The 25,322-nt window shown below is 39.2% G+C and overlaps 4 protein-coding genes across 4 annotated transcripts; 2 read left to right on the forward strand and 2 right to left on the reverse strand.

The window, feature by feature from the left end:
• The first annotated feature begins 279 nt into the window (after window positions 1-279).
• Window positions 280-3,535, forward strand: LOC103991315 (14-3-3-like protein GF14-C). Its single transcript, XM_009410724.3, has 6 exons — window positions 280-419; window positions 676-1,113; window positions 1,231-1,309; window positions 1,810-1,932; window positions 3,114-3,230; window positions 3,311-3,535. Exons 2-6 carry the CDS (start codon window positions 707-709, stop codon window positions 3,368-3,370), a joined length of 786 nt encoding a protein of 261 aa, XP_009408999.1. The 5' UTR covers window positions 280-419; window positions 676-706; the 3' UTR covers window positions 3,371-3,535.
• A 519-nt stretch (window positions 3,536-4,054) lies between these two features.
• On the forward strand, window positions 4,055-6,499 carry LOC135642249 (uncharacterized). The gene is made up of 2 exons (XM_065158230.1): window positions 4,055-4,586; window positions 6,089-6,499. Exons 1-2 carry the CDS (start codon window positions 4,179-4,181, stop codon window positions 6,260-6,262), a joined length of 582 nt encoding a protein of 193 aa, XP_065014302.1. The 5' UTR covers window positions 4,055-4,178; the 3' UTR covers window positions 6,263-6,499.
• A 507-nt stretch (window positions 6,500-7,006) lies between these two features.
• On the reverse strand, window positions 7,007-10,146 carry LOC135642247 (DNA repair RAD52-like protein 2, chloroplastic). Its single transcript, XM_065158229.1, has 4 exons — window positions 9,728-10,146; window positions 8,969-9,006; window positions 7,855-7,946; window positions 7,007-7,239 (listed from the first exon to the last, which is right to left on the reverse strand). Exons 1-4 carry the CDS (start codon window positions 10,111-10,113, stop codon window positions 7,102-7,104), a joined length of 654 nt encoding a protein of 217 aa, XP_065014301.1. The 5' UTR covers window positions 10,114-10,146; the 3' UTR covers window positions 7,007-7,101.
• Window positions 10,147-19,061: 8,915 nt separating this feature from the next.
• LOC135643393 (equilibrative nucleotide transporter 1-like) lies at window positions 19,062-24,644 on the reverse strand. Its single transcript, XM_065160270.1, has 2 exons — window positions 23,912-24,644; window positions 19,062-19,937 (listed from the first exon to the last, which is right to left on the reverse strand). The coding sequence occupies exons 1-2, from the start codon at window positions 24,636-24,638 to the stop codon at window positions 19,207-19,209; spliced, it is 1,458 nt and encodes a 485-aa protein (XP_065016342.1). The 5' UTR covers window positions 24,639-24,644; the 3' UTR covers window positions 19,062-19,206.
• Between the last annotated feature and the right edge of the window lie 678 nt (window positions 24,645-25,322).

Here is a 25,322-nt window from a genome sequence, read left to right on the forward strand (position 1 = left end):
CGTCGACGCGTGCCTGTGTGTCAATTTGGCAGCACGTCATTGGGCTGCGCAAAGGACCTGCATTCCGCGTGGTCCAGCCGACGGTGGCCCGTCTGCTCCGTCCACGTGTTGGGCCCTCCTCCGGAGGAGGACCTCAATAACCCTTTCTTTTCCAATACCAATTTTCCTACCCGTCAGTTTCTACCCACTCAACTACCCGCCTTATGATAAGTTAGTTTTAAGGTTGGTTCATATAACAACAGGGTGTAGTCACGGGTACTGAACTGCAAGGTACACTAAGTTTTCTCTTTGTTTTCCTATCACCTCGCCCTCTCTTCCCCTAAAAAAGGCCCAAACAACCCAAATTGAAATCCGGTCGAGCGGCGCAACTCGTCCTCACGGAAAGAGAGGAAAGCAAGAACCCTAAGCGTCTCGATTCGGTGAATGTTAACTCTGTTCTTCGAATTCCTGTGCCTCTGCATAATATCGTTCTTGATCGCTAAATCCCAACATTTACGTGTTTGGGGATCCTTCTGTGCCAATGAGTTCATCTGATAGCCGACTTTTCGTGCTGGGATTTAATTTCTTTGGGGATTTATTGTCTTATGCAAACCCTTCATTTTTCCTGATTTGGGGGGCGTAAAGAATGGTGAAAGTTATCATTTTGATGTCGATCTGTTGCTCATGATTCGGCAGAGAGGAAATACTTTACTAGAGATCGAGCAGAATGTCTCCGGTGGAGTCGTCGCGCGAGGAGAGCGTGTACATGGCCAAGCTGGCGGAGCAGGCAGAGCGGTACGAGGAGATGGTGGAGTTCATGGAGAAGGTGGTGAAGACGATCCGCGGGGAGGAGCTCACCGTGGAGGAGCGCAACCTCCTCTCGGTGGCCTACAAAAACGTGATCGGAGCTCGCCGCGCGTCCTGGCGGATCGTCTCATCCATCGAGCAGAAGGAGGAGAGCCGCGGGAACGAGGAGCATGTCGCGCTCATCAAAGAGTACCGCGGCAGGATCGAGGCCGAGCTCAGCAAGATCTGTGATGGGATCCTGAAGCTGCTTGATTCTCACCTCGTCCCCTCTGCGAGCGCCGCCGAGTCCAAGGTGTTTTACCTTAAGATGAAGGGTGACTACCACAGGTTAGATTAAGCATAGTCCTCTGAGAAATTGAATAGATTTCTTCACCAGTTGAAGATAGTTGATTATTTCATCTTTTAATCTTGGTAATTATGGAATTGTTCTGGATCTGTGCTTAGGTACCTTGCAGAGTTCAAGACTGGAGCTGAGAGGAAAGAAGCAGCTGAGAGCACTCTGGTGGCTTACAAATCTGCGCAGGTATGTGCTATTTTTCTGTAAGCCTTTTGCTGATTTTTCCATCTTTATCATATGTCCTCTGAAGTAACCCAGCGCAATGCTAAGAAAACGTTACTCTCTTTTGAGGATCTAACTTTTAGACAAAACAGAGGTATGTGAAGTGACTTATTCATCATGGATTTGGGAGAGCAAAAAAATAAAAAGAAACAACCCTGGTATGGTTGAAAGTGAGGTTTCTCAGCATGGTAAGTTTGCTTCTTTGCAACCCTGGCGACCAGATTAGAGGTCACAGAAACAATTTCTGTTTGTAGGAGAAAGACTGAGAGCTTGGCAGGAGTTTTGTGCACTAGGCTATCCTTTTTTCCAAGATGCCATATATATATGTGGGCTTATACTCATAACTGTTGACATTAATGTTTGTGTAATGCATACTTTCTACTGGAACTTTTATTTTATTCTCTTTCTAAGGTACTATTGTAAATTTTGGTTCAAAATATGATGTTTGACAAAACTTATTACAGGATATTGCTTTAGCTGAATTGGCTCCGACTCATCCGATAAGGCTTGGGCTGGCACTTAACTTCTCTGTGTTCTATTACGAGATTCTTAACTCACCAGACCGTGCATGCAGCCTTGCAAAGCAGGTTTATCTCAAAACCACACTCAGCTTGATATACATGTGTGATGTTTAAATTGTTCCTGACTCTATCTGACTTGATGTGAAATGTTATCTTGGAGCTTTTATAGAGACCTTTATAAAAAAAAAAGGGCTAGCAACTAAGTTCATTGTAAAATATAGTAGAAATGTGAGATTTGAAAATACATCTTCTGGATTCAGATTGCTTTGGTTGCATTAATATTGTGTATACATTTGAATTTCTGTTGCACAGATTCTAGGCAGAGTTAAATAATTTTAAAATAGGAAATTTCATGTAACAGTTGATGTATTCTGAAATATAAAATTGTTTTCCTAATTATGGTGGGACTACATACCATGTGTATTATCTTTACTCTATAAGAGAACTATCATAGTTGTGTTTTCATGTAGCTAGGGTATCAGTTTAAGTGACAACGCTGTTAAGGTTCTTTTCAGTTTATTGGTATCGAGTTAAATTTCATACTATATACATTCATATGTGTTGTTAGAGATTTCATTGGTCCTTCCTAAGTGTTTTTTGGGTAGTTTAAGTAGGCAAAATACTGTCTTTGAATATTATCTAGTAAAAAAGAAAGGCTTAAAAATGCTTTATAAGAGTTTTGCAATAAAAAAAAACCTGAAATCTGCATTGAATAACTTCAGCTTTGTAGTTAATGTCACATGGCTGGCTAGAGTATGGAACTTCTCCCAGAGTAAGACGAGGAAAGGTAGTAGCAGATCTCAAAAGTCAAAACTATGTTCACGGGTTCTTGCATTGGAAGCCTATTTTATGATTTGACAATGGAGAGTAGCTAAAATTTAGTTTTCACTGTGATTGTGGTCAACAAGATCATCTAAATCATTTTGTTTTTTGTATGGATTTAAGTTGGATTTTTAAGCATGCAAAAACTAAAAAAACCTGCTTTGTTTAAACCGATAATTTTTATAAGTCTCTTTGAAATTCACAGGTTTCAATAGTTAGGTCAGTGAGCTAGTTTGTCAATCAGTACACAACCGTTGAGTTTTTAAGAACCTAGGTTTCATTGGGAACATGTTTGACAAGGATTAGAACATTTGTTGATTTGTTGAGCTCTTGGTTCACCAATCCAGAGGGTTGATCTGCTTGACTCTTCCAGATCGAAGAAAATATTCTGGTTCATCTTGTTTGAACTTACTCTGATGTTACAGGCATTTGATGAGGCCATCTCTGAACTGGATACCTTGGGCGAAGAATCCTACAAGGATAGTACTCTAATCATGCAGCTTCTCCGAGACAACTTGACATTATGGACCTCGGATATCACGGTCAGTTTATTTCATTGGTTGGTACTGAACTTTATCGACACACCATTACCACTTTTCGCTAACTGGTTTTTGCCGGGCAGGAGGATGGAGCTGATGAGATCAAGGAAGCTCCGAAGAAGGAATCAGGAGATGGCCAGTGATCATGATCTAGTGATTTATCGTTTTATCGTCCATATAGATTCTATCGTTTAAGTAGGTGTTGCCAGAATCTTGTGTTTGTTAATCGTCCACCTCTTCCTCTGCCTAGTGGAGAAACATACTGGGATGCTAATATTTCTGAAAGATTGGATTCTTGTTCGTCTTCAGTAATTCGTTTGTGGAGATTTCTATATGCTTCTTGTGGTGGAAGATATGAATCTTGAGCTTTGGTGGCCTTGAATCATTCAGGTCATCAGGTGCGTTATTGGTGCCCGATCTGTGTGGCGGACACAACTCCATGAAGAATTTTCAGTTCTTACATATCTTTTCAGAGTTTGAAAAATAAGTCCTCTTTCTGTGACTCCCAGCAATCATTTAATAAATTCAGTTTGAATCAATCTTAAAAGTTTTATTGGTTATTTGATTTTAAATTTTTAATATCTGAATTAGAGATTTTTTATTTTAATCCGAAGCTTTGATGTCAAGCTTAATATATATCTATGACGGCTTAAGTTATTAGATTTTTTGTGTTTTATATGGTATTGGAGGCCAAACTTAATTTTGGAGGGGGATTTACTAAAAGATCTAATTCGGTATCGTTGCATAGATAATGACTGCTGTATATATATATGTATATATATATACACACACACAATTCATTTATACATATATATAAATTGGCAAAAAGAGGAGCGTCTCATTTCCTTATCTTTGGCATCGCCAAGAGAGCGAAACCAGAGGGGCGGTTCTTGATGCCTCCGACGGCGAACCTGTAGCAACTGATTCCCGCTCATCTCTTTGCCGCCCACTATGTCTCTCTCCTTGATCTCGAGCATGGCCGGGCCCGCCGGTGTGTTCGCCGCCCGGCACCAGGACTCCTTCCCCTCCATCCCCTCCTCCCCCGCTCGCACCAGTCGCGGTGCCGCGCACGTGGCGCGTGCGAGGAAGGGCCTCTCCTCTCGCTCCCGCCGCCTCGAGAAGCGGGACAAGAAGGGTGGCGCCACCACGGTGAACGACGAGGCGCCGCCGGCGGAGGTTGGTGGAGGGGGGATGCTCCCCATGGAGAGCCCAGGAGGAGGGGGGATCGAGGGGTTCGAGTACTCGACGACGCCGATGCCGGTGCTACAGGGCGAGGATAAGGATTTCTGGGAGGGCCCCCAGTGGAACGCCCTCGGCTTCTTCGTCCAGTACCAGTGGGCCTTCGGCATCGTCTTTGCCGTAATCCCTCCCCCTGCCTACTACTTTGTTTGGATCCCTATATTTACTGTTTACCCTATTTGCTCTCGTGCCCTTTGCTGTTCTTGTTGATTGCTAGAACTTCTACTGCCTTCTCTGCTTATGATTTGTCGTTCTCGTTCTCATTCTTTTTTGCCTACTACCATCTTTACAGTTTAGCCTATTTGTTTCCTGTTCTTGTTGATTGTTAGAACTTCTCTTGCTTTCCTTGCTCATGATATCTTGTTTGGGGAAATCTTGAATTGCTGCTTCGTTCTTCTGGTTTTATTGTTCTCATTCTTCTTCATAATTAGCGAATTAGCTGTCTAATTTTTGTGAATAACTATTCTTGTGAAGTCATTTATAAGAGAAGTCCAAGAAGAATCACTAGTCTTGTACATGGAAACGAAGCCTGAGCCGGTTGTAGGAGAGAACAAGAGGCAGCCACATGCATCACTTTAGATGTTGAATTTGTCTTAATTATCCCAGCACTCTTTATCTCATGCAAATCTGTGATCACAATTTGCCAGAATCTGATTCCTAGGTGTAAACTGCAGTGATTGAGAGCTTTGTAGAACAATTGAATGACAAAAATTGAAAGAGAGAGGAACCTATACTTAGTGGATCATCATGAAGACCATAGGTGTTTAAAGAAGTATCCCGATATTTTCCTTCAAAGGGAAAGATATCGTCGTAACCATCGGTTTGTGATTGTCTACCTTAACATGGTCTCTATTCCAGGAAAGTTAGTTAAATGTTATTCTTTGAGAACTATCGGTACATACAGTTGTTATTTCTAAGTGTACACTAATGCCTAGATATTGTGGTCAGTCTTCAGATTGTAATACTCCTTGTTATGTTATTTGAAAAACAATATAAATTTAGTGCTTGTGCAAAAGAATTTGCAAAATCTTATCCTTTTCCTTCTTGGATTGTCGATGTGCTTGCACGGTAAAGCATATGGTTGTTGTCTGTTTAGCTAAGTCTTGGTAGATTAAAAGAAATGAATTCTTCAAAGGTTATATTTGTAGTTAGTTTGCAAGGTAGCTTTTATCTTCAAAGGATGCTATTGATGAGATGATTCCTTAGTTGCTTTTTTCTACAATTGCATTCCCAAAATCAAAGCTGTCATACGAGGCATTTTCAGTATGTCTTACTAAATATAAAATAGAATTCATCTTTGTCGGAGGCAAATCACCCATATAATTTGCTATACCATCTTTTTGGCATGTTTAGAAGATGCTTTTAGCTGCAGTTTACAGCCTGCAGGGCTCCGAACGGAATCGATCTTTAGGTTTCTGCTATTAGTATAGTTTTTTGAGTCATAGAAATCCTTTCTTTTTGAGTTTTTGACCTCAACATATTGGATCATGAGCTCTTTGATGTCATGTAATGGTAGTTATATACCGACTGCAAAGAATAAAATGGGCATGCTATACTATTCTCATAGTGGTTACCACTTGAATTCCACTGGGTATGTTCTGACTGAGGCAATGCTTTCTCAGCTGATTGCTTGTGGGATTGCTGTTGCTACATATAACGAAGGCGCAACTGATTTTAGGCAAACACCTGTCTACAAGGAGTCTATTCAGTCCCGCGAGCTATTAGAAGAACCAGAGGCATCAAACACTGATGTGTTTGAGGCAAATCCAACTGAGGTAGCACCAAGCCTGGAATAGCCTCATGTATCTGATAGTTTCTGGTGCCATCAGTTAATTAAGGCAGTGCAGACCATCGTGCAGGTTCAGTTCCGCGAAATATTTGCCATCAATTGTAAGCATCAGTTTGTATTTGGCGCACTTGTTTATGTTGTCGTGATTGTATCTTTATCCTAGAACATAGGCCATGAAATCACCTGGAACGCATGTGTTTTTCATAAGAAATGCCATGGCCAAATATAAGCCATCATAACTGAAGCATATTTTTGGTGGGTGACATATTTCTACCTAATGTGACCTTACAATAAGTTAATTCTGTCCAGGTCCTCAAATCACCAGATTTTTTCCTGTTTTCCTACCCAAAGTCTAGTATTATACGAATACCCCCTGATATAAGTTGTACTTTGTGCATGTCTTCAGCTCATGTTTGTGTCTTTGACATGTTTTGATTTGATTGGTCCAGTGTGCAAATTGATGATATATAATAATGAATGAGGAACTACCAAATCAAACACAGTAGAGTGAATGCCAGGTATTTCTTGTTTTTTTTTTCAGAAAAAAGAAGAATCTATTAAGATTTCATAGCTCTATCAAATGACTTTTGCAAGTCATTTTGGAGAGTTAAACGACAAGTCGGGAGTAAAAAGATCCTCCCAAATAACATTACAAGTATGAATCCTAGATTTCTTGGTGGCCCAATTTTGATTGCATTCACCATATAAGGTTCTCTACTTAGAGCACACGAGATTCATCTTTTCCTGACAGTAAAATAACAGGCTCACGCTTGTTGTGTTGATGATTCATCGCATACATGTAAGGACTACAAGATTGCTCGTAAAGAGTGACTTGATATACAATGCTCAGTCCTCATGGTACAGATGCAAGCCAAAACCAAATCTTGCGCAGGCTCTGCAGAAGGCCAATTCTTCAGCTGCTGCAACTGGGTCGTCAAGCTGGCCGTCGTTCACGGACACTGTTCCGGTGGACTCACGGTGAGCCTGCAACAATGCATGCAGCACTAGTAAGAAATCCAAATAGAGGAATCTGACGTTCCAATGATTTACCAAGTAGCCGGTTTCCCACATAGATCAACACATTGAACCTCATGAGGATGGTGAATGTCCTTGGTGTGATAGAGAAGCCCTCTGTGCCTTGAAATCAACTCAAATACCAAAACATGAAGGCTAATCTTTGTAGAATTCCTTGTTACTTGTGCTCAAGGTGATTGAACACAAACAGATCACGGGCAAACTATTGAATCCCAGTGTGCGTGCTTTCATGGTAGTGGGTGCCTGCTGCAGAAGCTTGGCGACTTAGGGACTGGTTTTTGAATCGAGCGATCGCTCGTATCTTAGTTGAGCTCCCTTCTACTAACCTTCTGATTACTGAGAAGCAGCATAATATTCCGCAGACCTAGAGAAATCTTAGAATTTTCCAGGTGGATGACCATATTATGGTTTACTGGGCATTTGAAGCTCTAAAATCTCGAGAGTTCATTCTACTTGATTTAATTTGGTGCCTGTCTTACTTGTTTGGAAAAGCATTCTACTCATAGAAACCCGAGAGATTAACACAATGAAGCATAGGTTGAGAAATGTAACCGAGATAAATACCTCTCCATCTGATCCTCTAACGGTGAGTCGGTACACCACGGTCACAGTACCATAATTTGAGAATCTAACATCGCGTACTTCTCCACACCAGCCTGAGGACACAAGTAGTGGTAAAGAAGTTAGAAATGAAAGAATGGGCAATCCTGCCGTTCTCATAAAAGGTCTAAACCACTGAAAATTTTGTTAAACCCTTCATATAACTCTGCAGGACTAAGAGAAAACATGTTCTGACTCAAAGTTTAGGAAGACATTATATAATTGTGTGGATGGCAATTAATGTGCACCATGTTGAGGCAAACATAGGATAGCTTTGAAAGGAAACGCCAAATGCAGGAAGGTGCATCTCTTGGAGTGCCACAGTACTATCTAACTTCTTTGAGTAGAAAGCTATCTACCAATGAGTTAGCAACAACTAAATAAATCAAGCTACATAACAGAAGAAGAATATGCAGAACAGAACTATCACGCACTAGCAAATTTCTGCCTTTAAACCAGGATGATAGTCAATTATAAACTATGACATATACATCATGCTTGGACTCGAAAAAGGTGAAATCTCTCCGGCTTCATCCACGAGTGTCTCTTTCCTACTAAGGTCTATTGCAATATTAGATTACCTCTAATAGTATTTGTCATGATAATTAGCTTTTTAACACCGATCCATTGACCTAAATTATCTAGGCCCGAGTTAACGATATTACATCCCATTTATGGATCAATTCAAATCTGACTAAACTACGAGTGTCACATGATACATCCTCGATTCTGTTGGACCGTTAAACTTGCCGTTATTTTAATCTTTATGGTGGTTCACTTAGTTGCTACCAGTACCTGAGAAAATTGAAAAGAAAGTATACACAACTAACATTCTGATGTATCACAATGGTAACAGTGGAAAGTACAATAAAATAATGCAGAACAAGCAATTTATTTATAATAGATGCATTGATTCTACTACTCTGTAGAAAACTGAAGCAGCATAAAGCCCCTCTGGAAGTAGGTTAGATTCTAGTACATCAGAGATGATGCTCCTATTGAGTCTATGATGATAGAACAAAAACATGAGAAGTCATACTGATAGGCAGCTAATATACATAAAGGAAGAGAGATTTACCTGGGGCATAAAAGCTCAGCATTCTATTGGTGTGGTACCTATACAAACAACAAATGAGTCAACCCAGTCAAGAAACAAGATCTACATAGCACTTAGTGCAAGAAAAGTATCAGTAAACTGTACAAAAGATCAATGGCAGCATGTTTCTCCATCTCGAAACCTCTCTGAACATGATTTATTTTTTGCCTTCCCTTCTATAGATGTCAGTAGGAAGTAATCCATCAAAATTAAATTGTTAATGGTCCTTGATGTGAAAAACAAGTTTCTAATGAAGGTGCCAACTCATTTGCATAGTTTATATGCAGGTTATTGGAGGAAAAAGACATGTACTATTAACGTAGCCCCTTCGAGATGCAAAGTAACAGTTTGTAGTCGTTCGAGAACTTGTAAGACCGCGTGGTAAGTAATAAGTAATGGCAACAATAAAAATGACACCATTCTTTCCGACTCTTTTTTTATCTTCTCAGTTCCCATGGAGATTTATGGAAATGTAGAAGAGAGAATTCGATCGATCAACCAGATCCGGCAGCCATGCCGGTTTTGATCAGACAGAATTCATCATCAATAATCACAATATGTGTTGCATCCCCGAAGAAAATTGATCAAATATTACTCATTCCATCCTAATTATAAACGGGGAAAAGGTGTCCTTTTTGGGGGGATTCTCTGAATCCACCAATCATTAGTACCAATTTCGTTGATATAGCGTTAGGAAATTCTTGATTCATAGAAGCACATGACGGAGAAGATGGAGATTACCAAGGGATGGTGTTGTCAGCGGTGTCGATGATCTTGTCGGGCACTCTCTTGTTGAGGTCCCTGAGGATCTCGTTCAGGGGACGGGCGAGGGACGAGGTCGCTTTATCGAGCGGCACCACGTAGTTGGAGTTGGGCACCCCGGCGCATCCTCCGCCGCTCTTCCCCCCGTTGCTCGATCCTGCTCCGGCCGCAAAGCCCCGACGCCCCGGCCGAGCCACGCAGAGTGGGCGCACATTCTTTCCGGCGGCGGCGGCGGCGGGAAAGACCGAAAGGGACGAGAAGTAGGCGGTCTCCATACGCCACACCGACACTGGAGCAGGACGGGCGACTTCAGACGTCGACGGGATGCGGAAAGGGGAGATGGCGATGCCTTTATTTTCGTGCATTTGATTTGATCGTACCCGCAACCTACCAACCGAACCGCCTACCAAACCTTCTACCTAACGACCAACCGTTGGCCGTCGTCTTCGCGATTATTATTCCAATCAATCACATTGGATGACAGCGGATCGGATTTTTAGGTATTAGGCTAATTAACCCGGATCAGAAAACACTTTCAGTGAATTTGGAAGACGGGAAAAAGAACATAAATTAATTGGATTCGGGTTGGATACAAAAAAAGAGGGGACAGGTTTCATAAATAATTTTTTTTTAAAAAAAATTATAGAATTATAACCGACTTAGTTAGAATTGTCTTACATATCCTTACAATAATGTCATGAACTTAATTAAAATTATTTAAATCATGAGATATTTTTATGTTAATATTATGAATTTAATTGAGATTGTCTAAGTCATGAGACATCATTGCGTTATCTATTCACAAGGATTAGTCTAACTATAATCTTGCTAAGATCTCGAAAGACTTGTAAAAATAAAATGATTAGTTCCAAAGGGAATGATCGGCAAGTCTCGACGCATCATGAAAAGGACAGTTTTATAAGTAATTCTATAAATACTTTCTATGCAAGAGAGAAAAATGAAGAAGAGAAAATAATAACTCTAGAAGACAAACAAATAGTCACAAGTCCACGAATGACTACTCACTGGATATCGAGTGCATTGGTAAGTCCATGTAGGCTTAACGTGCAAACTTGTGAATCCAATAAATGTTTAACACTATCCTAAACCCTCATCCTCCCATGTGCCGTACTGGGAGTTCTAAGGTTATGAGATGATTGACGTTTTTCTTTGCACCATAGCTTGTAGAAAACATACTATGACATACAAAAGCTGAATCATTTTGGATAGTTTTGCTCATTTTAATGGGTGATTGCTCTACAACATTACAAAATGTTCCTGCTTATAGTTTTCAAATAAATCATCCAAAAATGAGATAAAACATACTACCTAAATATATGTACAAGCAAATAAAAGCAATGAATGGTCTATTGATAAAGGTATTACAAGTGTGTAATGGTCGTCTATGATATTCTCCCCACTTAAATTATTGATAACCTTATCGATGCTTATTGGTAGACTTTGATGACTGCTTCTTTGTGTCATGAGATATCTTCAAGATCTCAATTGGCTTCTATTCAGGAAAACTTTTTCCACTTCACCAAGTACTTGATTTGCTATACTATGTTAGGAAGCTTTATCTTGTAATACGCTAAAATGATTTTAACTCACTTTTTGTATGAGGCTTTGATGGAGGGTAACCGAGTTGGAATACTCCTGGTAGTATCTTAAAGGTCTGAGTGGTAGGCTTTCAAGCTGCTTGTGTGGAAAACATTATGAATTTTGAGTCATGCTAGTATTTGCAACTTGTAAAAGACATTGTCTACCTTATTGATAATTGGGAAGGGTCCATATTTGTATATCAATCCCTTATGTACTTTATGTCTAAAGAATTAGAGTGATGCTGTTGAAGCTTCACCAACACCAAGTCATCTTCATCTTTTTAATCTTCTTCTTAAGTAAGCCTATACAATATTTGTGTTTCGATGTCATTCCCTTGCAAAGTAATATGCTAATGGACTACTCCTTATATAATCGATCACCAAGGTGTAAAGAGTCAATGACTACTATTCCGTAATGGTCTCAAAGGGGCTTTTGTTAGATATAGAACTTTATTGTAAGTTGTAAGAGAATTAGCCTACGTCTAACAACTTCACCTAATCTCATTGGTTGACACTCACATAGTGCCTAAAATATGCTTAAGAAGTGAATTTATTCTTTTAGTTTAAAAATTATTTGGGGGTGGAGGCTTATGGAGAAGTATAACTTATATTCGGGCATTTTAAATAACTCGATCTAGAATCATCCCAAGAACTGCATGTCTTGATCATTGATGATATTATGAGGAAATCTCTAATACTTTATCACATTCTTCATCATCAACTTGGTTGCCTCTTAAATTAAGCAGTGTAGAGGTGGAACAATGAATGTTGCATACTTTAAAAATTGATCGACCACTACGAATATCAATCTGAGTCCCCGTATTACCAGCAAGCTTGATATGAGATCCAAGGAAATGCTCTCCCATGACCTTTCTAGTACGGGCAACGAATTTGAAAGTCCCATCGGCTTCTATTACTTTACCTTATCTTGTTAGCAAGTAAGACAAGTTCGAACATATTTCTCCATATTAGTCATCTTTGACTAATTGTCTGCTTAAGAAACATAAACTCTATTCCGTTTGATGTAGATGAGTCACTCTTAGACCCAAAATCACCGTGTCTTGCCCTCTTTGATTAGGTGCATTAGGGTTATGACTTGGCATCACTATATAGTCTATCTTCTAGGGAAATCTAGAGGCAACATCACATGTGTAGCTAAAGAACAGAAAATAAAAACCCTAAATTTTCCAAAAAGGTGCTTGTCATCATGCGAAAATTGGTGCGTAAAAACCTGTGAAACTTAAAACCATATGTGAGATAGTGTTTTACCTAGGAAGATTGTATATCCCTGAATTCCTACAGATCTGTGAGGTTGGATGAAGGAGTTCAAGTGCCCTCCTCTCTAACGACGATCCACACAGCAAGGCTATGACGATGCTCCTCAAATTATTGCCCAAATCTCCACACCTGCTATCTAAAGAGGAGAAGAGAAGAGGAGAATAGGAGGTGGCAACTAAGAAGCCTCTAGCCTATGAGCCTTTAGTTCTCTCATATTTATAAAGGCCCCCTATTAACTTAACCATAATGGATCTTGTCATATCGAGTATTGGATCTTCATCCAACTACCTAAGCCTCTTAGACTAGTGGATCTCTATCCAATAATCTCTTATTGGCTCTTATTGGATCTCATCCATATGATCTAATAATTAAAAGGCTTAATGAATATCTATTAAGATAGGGGCTACTGTAGATAACTCATATTTAAACCTCTACTTGTCGCAATGTCTACCATATGTGTGTGACCATCTAGGCCCAATATCAAGCTAATCGTGAGTCATACCTATCAGAACTCCTTTTGGTTTAGTAAATTATTATCTTCATAATAATTCACTCGACTCGTCGATTGTAGATGTACTAGGCCACTACGCCGTAGTCCCTAGATGATATAGGAGAATCAAATCCTTTGGACCTATATGTCTTCAGTTACCATGTATCTATAGCCTCTCATCCATTTAATATCCTAGAGACTATATACCATGTATGGTGTTGTCAGACCCATACGGTTTCTACTCGAGTCTTGCTCTAATCAAATTCTTTTGGAGAACTCTTTTTTTATCAATCTGAATGACCTTGGCTAAGAATTTGTTTGAGCAAGAACATATGAGATATTTCTCTTATGACACTGAGAGTAGATGATCCTCTATCGACACTCAATAGCCCTCGTAAGGTTGACTATCACTCTCGATGATCGGTTATACTAGATCTGAAACTTTCAAACTTATAAGTCTGGTATCAAAGAGTTGAGTACTCATACATGATATCCTTGGTGTCTCAAGTCTAAGGACTAAGTACATCACTATGATAACGGAATCGATGTCTAACAATGATGTATCATTAACCATCTAGCATTCCGTGAGCGGATTAATCATTGAACTCATTCTTTAATGAGCACCTGCACTGTAGCCTAGTGTCCCCACACGAGCAACTATGAGACTAGCTACCTCCATTATATGGACGGATATACAACACACCTATTTGTCCGGTTATCTTGATGTCCATCTCGAGTAACCTATGACTAGGAATATTTAGGGTTTGTATTTAAAGGTGAATCGATCTCATTATCGTGATCTCATCATGATTTGATTATATCAACAAGCAATAAATAATATAAAATAATAAAATATTAAATAATATAATAAGCGAAAAAACTATATATCATATCACACATGTCATCACTCACGTGATTAGCTTATAGGGCACATATGACTAACAATTTCCTACTTAACCTAAAACAAATCACCTATGTGTCTGATTCCTATCAAACCCCTATGACACTAAAAAATAATATGAGACAATGGCTTTATCAATGGATCTATGATATTATCTTCGGATGAAACTCTTTCCGCTGCTACATCTTCTCGAGTCATGATCTTTTTGATCAGGTGGAATCTCCATAGAATGTGCTTAGACTTCTAATGAGACCTGGGTTCATTGGCTTGAGCAATTGCCCCGTTGTTGTCACAATATAACGGAATTGACTCTTCGATGCTCGGCACGACTCCCAAATCTATGATGAACTTCTTCGTCCAAACTTTCTCTTTTGCTATCTCTACTGTAGTAATGTACTCGACCTATGTGGTTGAGTCAGTAATAGTATCTTGCTTGGAACTCTTCCAATATACTGCTCCTTCATTCAGGGTGAACATATACCCCGAATTAGACTGACTATCATCGACATCAGATTGAAAGCTCGAGTCTGTGTACCCTTCAACCTTGAGGCTACTACCTCTATATACTTGTATTGTTAGTTCTTCTCAAGTACTTAAAGGATACACTTTATTGTTTTTCAATGCTCCAAGACTAGATCCGCCTGATACCAGCTCGTGATACTCAGAGCATACGCTATATTAGGGATGGTACATGACATAACATATATGAAAGACTATATCGTTGAGGCATAGGGTATCCTATCCATGTTCGCCCTTTTTTTAGAAGTCTTTGAGGACATACTCCTAGAAAATGATATCTCATGTCTCATTGGTATGAGACATCTCTTCGAATTTTTCATGCTAAAATTTTTAACAATAATGTCTATGTACCTGAATTGGGACAGTGGACCTCCCTCTCAACTTGGGAGTCTTGCCATCGTATTTGCTTTAAGGAGAGTTTCTATTGAGTTTGCAAGTAACTTAATACGATGTTGTCCATCTTTTTAGCATAAATTATGTTCCGAAAAGGTAGTACTGCTAAACTCGTAGATAGTGGACTACTATTGTCATCTCCTTCTTATGCATCAGATACCATCACTCGGTCTCGTCGAGCTTGCAGCTCTTGTAGGCCATCAAGTGACCCTCTTAGATAAGTATTCCTATAATAGCGAAGTTTAAAACATTTGTGTTGACTATAAAGGTTTCCTATAGTTCGATAATTTGAGTACTATTCTCCTAACATAGAAACCTTTAGGTCTTAGAATATTGCTTCATATTTGTTTGACCATCGATAAGGATACTCCTTCAGCAACTCTATCAATGAAGCTACACACTTAGAGTACCCAACTATTAAGTGCTGATAATAGTTGATGAAACCAATGAGGGATCTAAGCTTTGACACCTTCTTTCGTGTTTGCGACTCTACCATAACTTGCACATTGATTTGTCCGTCCGAATTGAACCTTTGCCAATTCAATGTCCTAAGAATCAAATCTTCGTCGGAGCAAAGTGGCACTTCTCCCTTTTCATAAATAAAGTGTTCTCATTGAGAACCTTAAAAATTGTTCAAAGATAGTTGACATGTTTCTCGAATGTTTGGCTGTAAACGATTATATCATCTAAGTAGGTGATTATAAATTTGTCTAGAAACTCTTTGAATACTTTATTCATGAGAGTGCAAAAATGTAGTTGGAGTGTTAGATAAACCAAAAGGAACCACCAAAAACTCAAATGCTCCATAAACATAGGTAGACTTCACTTCATCTCTATTAGCAATGCAAACCTACCAGTAACTCGACCGAAGGTCATGTTTAGAGAAATAATTTGCTTTGCTCAATTGATCGAATATGTTTATTACGAGTAGGATGAGATATTTGTTCTTCACTGTTACCTTGTTTAGGCCCTAATAGTTGACGCATAATCAGAGAGTTCTATCTTGTTTCTTTTGGAAAAGGGCTACAGCTTCGAATGATACTTTAGAACTATAAATAAGACCACCGCCTAATAGTTTATCTAATAACTTCTTGAGCTCTGCCAACTCTTGAGGGGTCATGTGATATGATGGTCTTGTTAGAAGCTTCACTCCCTACTTCAGCTTGATGCGATAATCTATGCCTCTGCATGGCAACAGAGTTTTTAGTAACTCGAGTAGCATAAGATCAATAAACTCCTTCAAGACGTTTGTTGCTACAGTAAGTTCATGAGTGGCCTCCACATCAAGTGGTTCTAGCTTTATTATGACCATAAAAGTTAGTTCTCCCTTTGACACCCCCTTCTTTAATTGTAAAGCATATATTTGTCCCTTTAACACCCCTTCTTCAGTTGTAAAGCATATATTTGTCGTAGGTCCTTAGTTCCTCATTAAGAAATAGGAACCACAGTGAAGTCGTCACCACCAATTAGCATAGAGAGTTTAGGAACAACATTAGCATCAACTTCATTGTGTACATGAACTCTATTTCGATGATCACTTGGAAGTCATCCAATAGCACCACAATCATGTTTGTGCTTCTACTCTATGTCTTAATATTGATAGGGACCCCCTTTGTCAATTCGGATATCTACTTAGCCTTTGAGTTCATAGCTTTTGTCTGACTAAAGTTCTTCTCTAAGTTCAGCCTAAGTTGCCTTACTTTTCGATCGACAATGAGATTGTAGGCAATGCCCGTGTGTACCATCGCATAGGTTATTTGGCCATTTAGCTTGATATCGACATATATCAGCTTATTACTCCATACTTTTTGTGGCTTCGTCTTCATGTTCTCCCCCACTTGATCCTACAATGCATTTATTCTTGTGACTTGTTATTATCACTACTAGATTCTGAACTACTCAAATTAAGGGCGATGACCTTGCCCTTGTTTGATTTAGGAGAATGGATTGATATGGTTAATGCATTGAGTGGGCACTCCCTCACCATGTATAGTCCTCCACAAAAGAAGGATCTGCCAAGTTTTAGGGCATTGCCTTTTAAACTTAGTCCTTTGTGGGAACTCTTTTTCTTTTGCTTGCTTTCGGATTCCTTTCTTAGGGAATATTTGGATGGACGATTTCCTAAAGATTATTTCTTCTTTCTCGAGTCCTCTAAGGAAACAAAGTCGATGAGCCTTTCTGTAGCTGTGATTGTCTCAATCACATCAGTGACATTCCTTTGATGTAGTTCCTATTGTGCCCATGGCTTCTAGTGATTGAGGAAGCTAAATAGCTTATTCTTCTCAAACATGTCTTGTATGTTCAGCATGAGTATAGAAAATTACTTTACGTAGTCCTGAATGAAAGTACTTTGGCGAAGTTATCTTAGCTTCATTCTTGCGATGAACTCCATATTATCGAGTATGAAGTGAGTTCTCAACTCTTGCTTCAAATCCTCCCATGTGTCCACTCAACACCGCCCTTGTTGAATCTCTTTCCAATATATTTGCTACTAAACTTTTGCATCCTTATTTAAATATATGATTGCTATCAAAACTTTAGTTTCTTCAGAATCAGGCCTCGTAGCTTGGAAGTATTATTTTATATTGAATAGAAAATTCTTGAGCTCCTTCGCATCCTTGGAACTTTCATAGTAATGCGACTCGGGTGCCCTCAAGTTTTGTGATAGAGCAACACGGGTGTTGCTTCCTCTAGTATTAAGATCTATTGCGAGCAATGTAATCCTAGACGTGAGTTTCACTATGACTTTATGTAGGTGTTGCATAGAGTCTTTAGTGTCTTCGGTTAATTGATCAATTAGAGATTTGACCTTATTGGTCTAAGATTATGCCTCTTCTTGTAAGTTCTTTATCCCAAGAAGCCTTCGTTAGCCTTGGTAGAGTTCCTCTAGATTCACTTTAAGAACGTCAAGATGGGTTTCCACAATTGTAAGCCTCTCCTTATGGCTTCTTTTCTCGGTTGGTGCTCCAGATTGCACTTCCTCCGCTCATGGAGAATAGCCAACTTCTTGCTCGTCTTATTCGCTGTCACTCCTCTTGAGCAACTCCAATAGCTTGAAGGTGAGTTTGCACTTGTAGGTCTAGCTTATCTCGTCTTTCTCGATTCATCACGATGCTTCGCCATGACGAGATCGTGAAACTTTCACAGTTTGTTTGAATTGCTTGCCCGCTTTGATACCATAATATCACGAACATAACTATAATTGCTTAAGTCATAAGGCACTCTTGTATTATTCATCCACAAATAGTTAGCATAGTTACAACTTTGTGTAAATTCGTAAGGACTTGTAAAAGAGCAAATAGATTAGCTCGAAAGCGAATGGTGGATAAGTCCCGACGTCTCACAAACAACTACTTACTTGGTATTAGGCGTGTTGGCAAGGTCCCGTAGGCTTAACGTACAAACTTGTGAATCCAATCAACGTCTAACACTATCTCAAATCCCCATCCCACCAAATACCACCCTCGAGATTCCAAGGTACTAAGATGACTAATATTTTTCTTCACACCGTAGCCTATAAAAAATAGTCTGTGGCATGTAAAAACTAAGTCATTTTGGGATAATTTTGCTTATTCTGATGAACAATCTATTTTCACTTATAGTTTTGAAGCAAAACGCACAAAAACAAGACAAAACACGTTGCGCGCGCGCGCACACACACACATATACATATATACATACGTACATGTGTATATATACATATATACATGTGTATATATACATATATACATGTGTATATATACATATATACATGTGTATATATACATATATACATGTGTATATATACATATATATATATATATATATATACATATATATATATATATATATATATATAAACAAACAAAAGCAATAAACAATCAATTGACGGGTGTAAACATTAAATCTTATAAATATATTTACTAGTAAGATTGAGATATTCTGTAAAATTACCAAAAATTCCAAAAGAAAAACATCAGCAAAAATTCCAGAGGGAAATTTGTTATGTAGGTTTCCAACATAACCATATCCGACACATCCAAAACATTTGATGCTTCACAAATTCACATACAATACACAAGACCAAAACCCACCTTGTGTGCTTACTTACCAAAACCCACCAATATGTTTGCTGCCATGGCTATTTTGTCATATGAAAACAACAATACATTCTGGAGATTAAGTGCCAATATTAACATGATTTTTACATTTTTGACAAACCAACAAAGCTTAATACTTAAATGAGTAATGACAACTCCAGACATGAGGCATTTTTTTCACACGAGTACAACTGCACCTAAACGACCCAGAACCAAGAAACTATTGAACCAGCAGCCAGGCCAATCACTAGGAACAGAACGATAACGATCCCTGCAGTCTCGGAGTGCTGTATCGGCACAGATTTGGGTGCAAGAATCATCAGCACTGAAGTAAGATACCCATTTGTTAGTCCCAAAAGGCATGTCAGAATTGTGACTGGGATTTCTGTGCGGAAGAATTTGGGGCCATGCAAGCAACCAAGGAAAAGCGGATAAAAGAGAAGCCTTCCGACACAGCAAGCAACTGCAACATTAGTATTCTCAAGAAGATAGACTGCGGTCAGAGACTTGCCGACCAGATCAAATACATTGTATCCAGCAATGAGAATAATTGGATACCAATCCTTGAGGACATCAGAGTGAACATCCTCGGTGATGTATCCCGGGAATATGGAAAGTGTAACAATGTAGATGAGGGAGATCCCAAAACCAGACCATTTGATCCGTCCCACGATGTGCCACAAGGTTGACCTCCATGCGGATCCACTCTTGGGACCCTTCTCATTCCTCTCTTCTTTCATAGCCTGTACTTTGATATCTTTGTAGTATTGGACAACAGGAAGCCTGTCTGCTATATTATAGCAAACAATACAGATGGCCATCACCACAATGCTGACGATGAAGTAAAGGTTTGCACTTTTTCTTAACCCACTATCATCTTGTGGATAAATGGCTTTGGTAATTACTCTCAAAGCTGACACGAGTACCCCTGTATAAAGCAGATTCATAGCATCAAAAGTTGGTTTCATATGCAAAAAGTCTCAAGATAAGGAAAATCCACACGATAATCTGTTTGATGAACTTACATATTCATGTAAACTTTGGAATACTAAGATTCACCACACAACACCACAATCACCACACTATGTCAACAACAGGAGGTCCCAAACATTTGCGGCCTGCTATATTAATCTTTTTCCACCATATGATTTAATACCACATAAAAAAAAATAAAACCATCATCTCCAACATCCAAAATGCTATCTTCAAGTTTATGAAGTGTCTGAGAGTTCTATGTCTCTGAAGACATTACTAAGAACAGATCCAGTTCTGGTTAGTTATGGCTTGCATCTGAGCTGACATCATAATTGGCTTGATTAAGCTGAATTGAGAGAAACCTCCATGGTAATCTGGATTCAAATGTTTTAGCAAATTTACTTTGGAAGGGCATTGAGTTAATACTCCATGCTTCTTCAAACCCATGCTTTTCCTTTTCCAATTTACTTTGGCAATGTTTTAGGCTTTTAGCCAATTTACTTGGGGGCTTAAGAATTAATTTCCTTCAAAATCCCTTTAGTGGATGGTGGAAGATTATTTGAATTTTGAGTCACTCGATTTTAAGGTGAAATTTTACTAACCAATTATAATTTTTTCAGATTTCTAGATCTATCCTATGATTTAAAGATTGCAATTGAAAATTCCTGAAAATAACTGTTACCTATATTTTAACCATCTTCATTCAATACCCGTCCCTGATGAAAGTTTGAACCAAAGCAAATATTAGCTCTTCAGGATAATTAAGTAATTATGGATTTAAAGAACAATTCAGACATCAAGGATGCATTAGCTACAGGGACAACTATTGAGGTTTAAAGTGCCCACAACTAAGAAGTATATGAAAAGGAAGGCGGCTAAGGAGAAAGAAAATCAGAGGTAGAAGGAAAATTAAACACAACAATAAGAAAAAGAAATCCACAAAACTGAGAAGTGAAATGAAAAGTACCACGTACACATAAGATAGAGCGAGAGAGAAAGAGCCATTGCTTCGACTAAAACATAAAAAAATTAAAAAATTAAAGTGCAAATAAAAAATTATAAGCATAAAGAATATTATGAGAGATAATAAGAAAATCAATAAAGATGGATATATGAAAACAAAAAAAAGCCGGAGAAGCATGCACAAAATGGTGCAATATAAAAAGAAAGTGTGGCATGATAATTAGATCTTTTCAGAAACTTTTGCTATATTGTAAATTATTCACATAGATAATAGTGTAAGGTAAAACCCAATAGGTACAGGACTTAGGGCTTCATTGAAGTCAAGTTCAGTCTCGTAAATTGAATCAAATTCAGTCTTATATTATCCTGGGTCTAATATAAGTCAGATGCTCAAAAAGGCCTTTGTATGTGAACAATAAATTAATGATTTATACTAGAAAAAAGTCCTAGATCTGACTTGCTCAATCTACAAGGGGTATCCTGGTTGGTTTGTTATCATATAATGGGTGTCATAGAGCTATACTTTATTTAGAAGGTCAGGTTAGGTATTGTTATTGAGGTACTCAGCTGGTATGACAGATAGTCTTGTATCACTTTTGGTTGGTGGAAAATCTCGGTAATCAAACAGCTATGTGCTATCTCATGATTCCTCTTCTTATTATCTGTGTAAAACTTATCAAATGTCTATTTGTCTGTTAAGTTTGTCGCTGTCCCTTCAGATTTAATAATTAGTGCAAAGACTGTCCTTTCCCTCCTTATTTAATCATCTATATTTTCTTCTTGCTTCCTGTGTTTCTTACAGAAGGCCATGCTTTCTAGATCCAAAAGGGCAGAAAGCAGTCAAATCTGAATCTAAGCCCATCTCTGTGGCCTTACAGACTGTTATCGATTATCACATATCCAGTCTCATGAAAAGCAAGTGTATGAAACAACATATTTTGGGCATTAAATGTGATATAAAGTCTATGAATTGTCATGCTTGTAATTATATTAGTTTTGTCTTGAAGATTGCTATGTGCAAGTCAAGCTTCAAACAAGGGTTGACAGAAAAACAAGGGATTCTGCTTAAATTCTTGTAAGGTCACATTTAACTAGACTTAGACCTGAACCAAACCTAATTCTTAAACATCATGGTTTCTCCAAAGTAAAACCTAAAATTTTTGGACAACCTGTACACAACAAAGTTTGATTCAAAATTTCATCTAACATAATGTATGAAAGGAACTCTACATTATTTTGATAAAATCTTTTATCTACCTAGAGTCTTAGACTTGACCTGGTTGATCTAAAATTTTCACCAAACATAAAAATTTAAATAAAATAAAACTAACCTGTACTTTCATGAAAAAGCAAGATGGAATAGCATGTCTGTCAGAACCAATCCAGTTTGAACAATCTGATGCTGACCTACACAGGATGCCACACCCAGTTTCTTATGGGTTGGATTAACTCCATTGGACTAAAAATTACTGCAACTACTTCATACAAGTTGCTTCAGACTGAACTATCCCTGGTTCACTTGACTCAGTTAGTCTTGAACTAAATTTAATCAACTCTGAGCCTAGACTAATGTGCTAAGAACAAGGAATGAGTAAATAACTCTTCAACCAAACAAAACATCCAGCTGTTTTAGGAGAGAGGTCAATCTTACTTGGTTGTGGATCATAATATATCCCATAGGTAGAGTTTAAATTCACTTTCTGGTGGGATTGTAGGATGGAAACCAATTAATATGTGATGATGCCCATGAAGAAAAAAGATGTGACTAATTATCACCGTGCAAAACTAAAATTAATTGCACAATTAAGATTCTACTTTCAGAAAAATTAATGCTTTGAAGCCAAGATACAGAGAAGAAGAGCAATTGAACAAAATCAGAAAGTAAAAGTCCATGTTGGAAAGCAAATTGAAAACAGTAAGTCATCAATTCCAACAAAATTGAATGTTGTTCTTGGTAGACAGATAAAATGCATTAAAAAATAAGGTAAATATAATATCTTTAGTTGTTGAAGAGTACTCTCCAGATAATTCTGTGTAATAAGATGCTGGGAGAGGAACTGACAAATTGACCAAAATATAGTTGGGTCACCAAATCTATACTAAATCCAAAAGTCATGAAGGCTACTAATATGCATGCTTTTACACTGACATAGCAGACTATAATTGAAGGCACTAGTCAATATAGTTAGAATTCACCTTAATACTACCAAGTCCAATAAACAGTTATAAAGTCAATGCGTAAGCACTTAGTACCTAGATAGCAATCAATTTCATTATTTATCCAGCTGGTCTTGACTTTGAAATAGAAAGAAACAAAGTTCTGCACTGGACTATCACAAGATATGCATTAATTCCAAAAACTGTTCCAATTGTAAAATGCACACAAAATTATTCCATTGAAGCAAAAGTCCACAAATATTAGCCAATAGGAACATAATACCTATATCAGCATTGAAGAATCATTAAGCTAAACCCTTATTTGTATTCTATACCACAGAGTCAACAAGTTTAAGTTGTGCTACACGCAACACTCTAAAAAATTAAAAACAACTAGTTATAGTCAGAATTTTCCAAAGTTCTCGTAGGCTTTACACATTGTTGTGAATGTACTTTATTAATTGAGCAACGTAAGATGCAAACGGTTATGCTAATTAAGTTTTTTATTCAATAATGAAGTTTTTATTCAATAATTGACTGTCATTGTCATCCAAAAACAATTATCATTTAAAGGTACTATCGGCCTGTGATTTGCAGTTTCTTTTTAAACGATATGCCTTGTGCCCTTTTCTCCCCTCTCTCATGACTATTAAAAGAGATTTCGAAGGTATTATCCATGTGATTCTCACTGAACTTTCTCATTCCTCAACCCACCGCATCCCATCATCCAGATCCGATTGATCTTTTGACTTTAATTAAAGAAAAAGAAGGGAAAAAAAAACTGTAGATCTGATAGAGAATCAATACCGGAAGCAGCAGTGCCGGCGACCACCGCCTGCATGTACCTCTCCGGAAGCTCTCCGGCAGATCCGATTACACCGCCCTGGACGAGGGCGTCGGCGATGCCGGAGAGGACCACGGCACCGACGGTGACGTCGTAGGAAGCGTAGAGGCCCCGTACGCCCCTGACGTAGGCGGCGTCCATGACGGGGACGATGAGGAGGGAGACGACAAAGAGGGCGAGGCCGGCATTGATGCGGAGGGGGGCGCTGGACAAGTGGGCCCATCCGACGATGACGAGGAGGAAGAGGAGGCAGGTGAGCATGTATGAGACGGAGAAGACACGATCGACGGGGGCATCCGGGTAGAGGTAGCTGAAGTAGTCGACGGCGGTGATGAAGGCGTTCCACGGAAGGAGGAACCCCGCCCCCAGCGTGAAGTATACCGCGTACGCTACGTGGAACACGTCCTTCGGGGCAGCCACCACCGCCTTCGAAGGCGACTCCTCATCGCCGGCCGCCGACACGAGGAGGCCCGTCCTCTCGTCCTCTCCGCTTCCTCCCATCCTCTCTCTCTGTCTGCCGACCAATTGTTGTGAGCGTTTGACCAACGACCGGATATGATATAAGGTCTGGGCGTGCAAGCGCTTTGAGATTCGGAAGTAGCACTTGATGTTGGTAGCCGAGTAGGGAGGCAAGGATCCCCTCCAAAATTCTGCATCGCCACCGTGTTGGTAACCGTCCATCATCGACATGACGGATGGAGCCCACATGAGCGAGGGTTTAGATCTTAAGTTAGACAGGCTCATTGGTAGCGCGGACGGTGGAGATATGAAAGGTGAGGACAACGGGGTAAGACACGTACGAATTGCAAGACTCCGATATGTCGTTCCGGTTGCAGAGGATCATTCGCCTCGTCATGGAATCTGACTCGGACACAGCCTTGCTTCCAAGGAAGGACAAGAATCGCAGGAGTTCAACTACCCCTCAACACGCACCAAATGTTGCTGCCCCGAACAACTTTTCATCGGACGTGGCTCCTTCCCGAGCCTCCTCCCCTGCGGGCTCCACGGATCAGGTTTCGTCAGGAGGAATTACTGGGTGACGTGACAGTGGGCCCGGCTGCTATCCGCTGGAGGAGGATTGTTGACGTGGTCCGAGTATCGGCCATTCGTACACTTGCGTTCTGCATCCATACAAAATATGTTGCTGCTAATCATGGTTTTTTTATGTGGAATTTATGAGCATGGTACAGAAAAGAAGAAAAATGACAACAACAAAAAAGAGACATTCAATAAAAACCTTCTCCAGAGGAGCAGTGTTTACCACAACAAATCTCCTATGGGGTGCTGTGATACCAAAACCCACATATAGTGAGCCAAAATTATCATATAAGCTTGAGTTGTAAACGCCACCAGAATGCTTAAAACCTTTTCCCT

Source organism: Musa acuminata, chromosome BXJ3-7 (genome assembly GCF_036884655.1).
Source record: "Musa acuminata AAA Group cultivar baxijiao chromosome BXJ3-7, Cavendish_Baxijiao_AAA, whole genome shotgun sequence".
Lineage (NCBI taxonomy): Eukaryota > Viridiplantae > Streptophyta > Magnoliopsida > Zingiberales > Musaceae > Musa > Musa acuminata.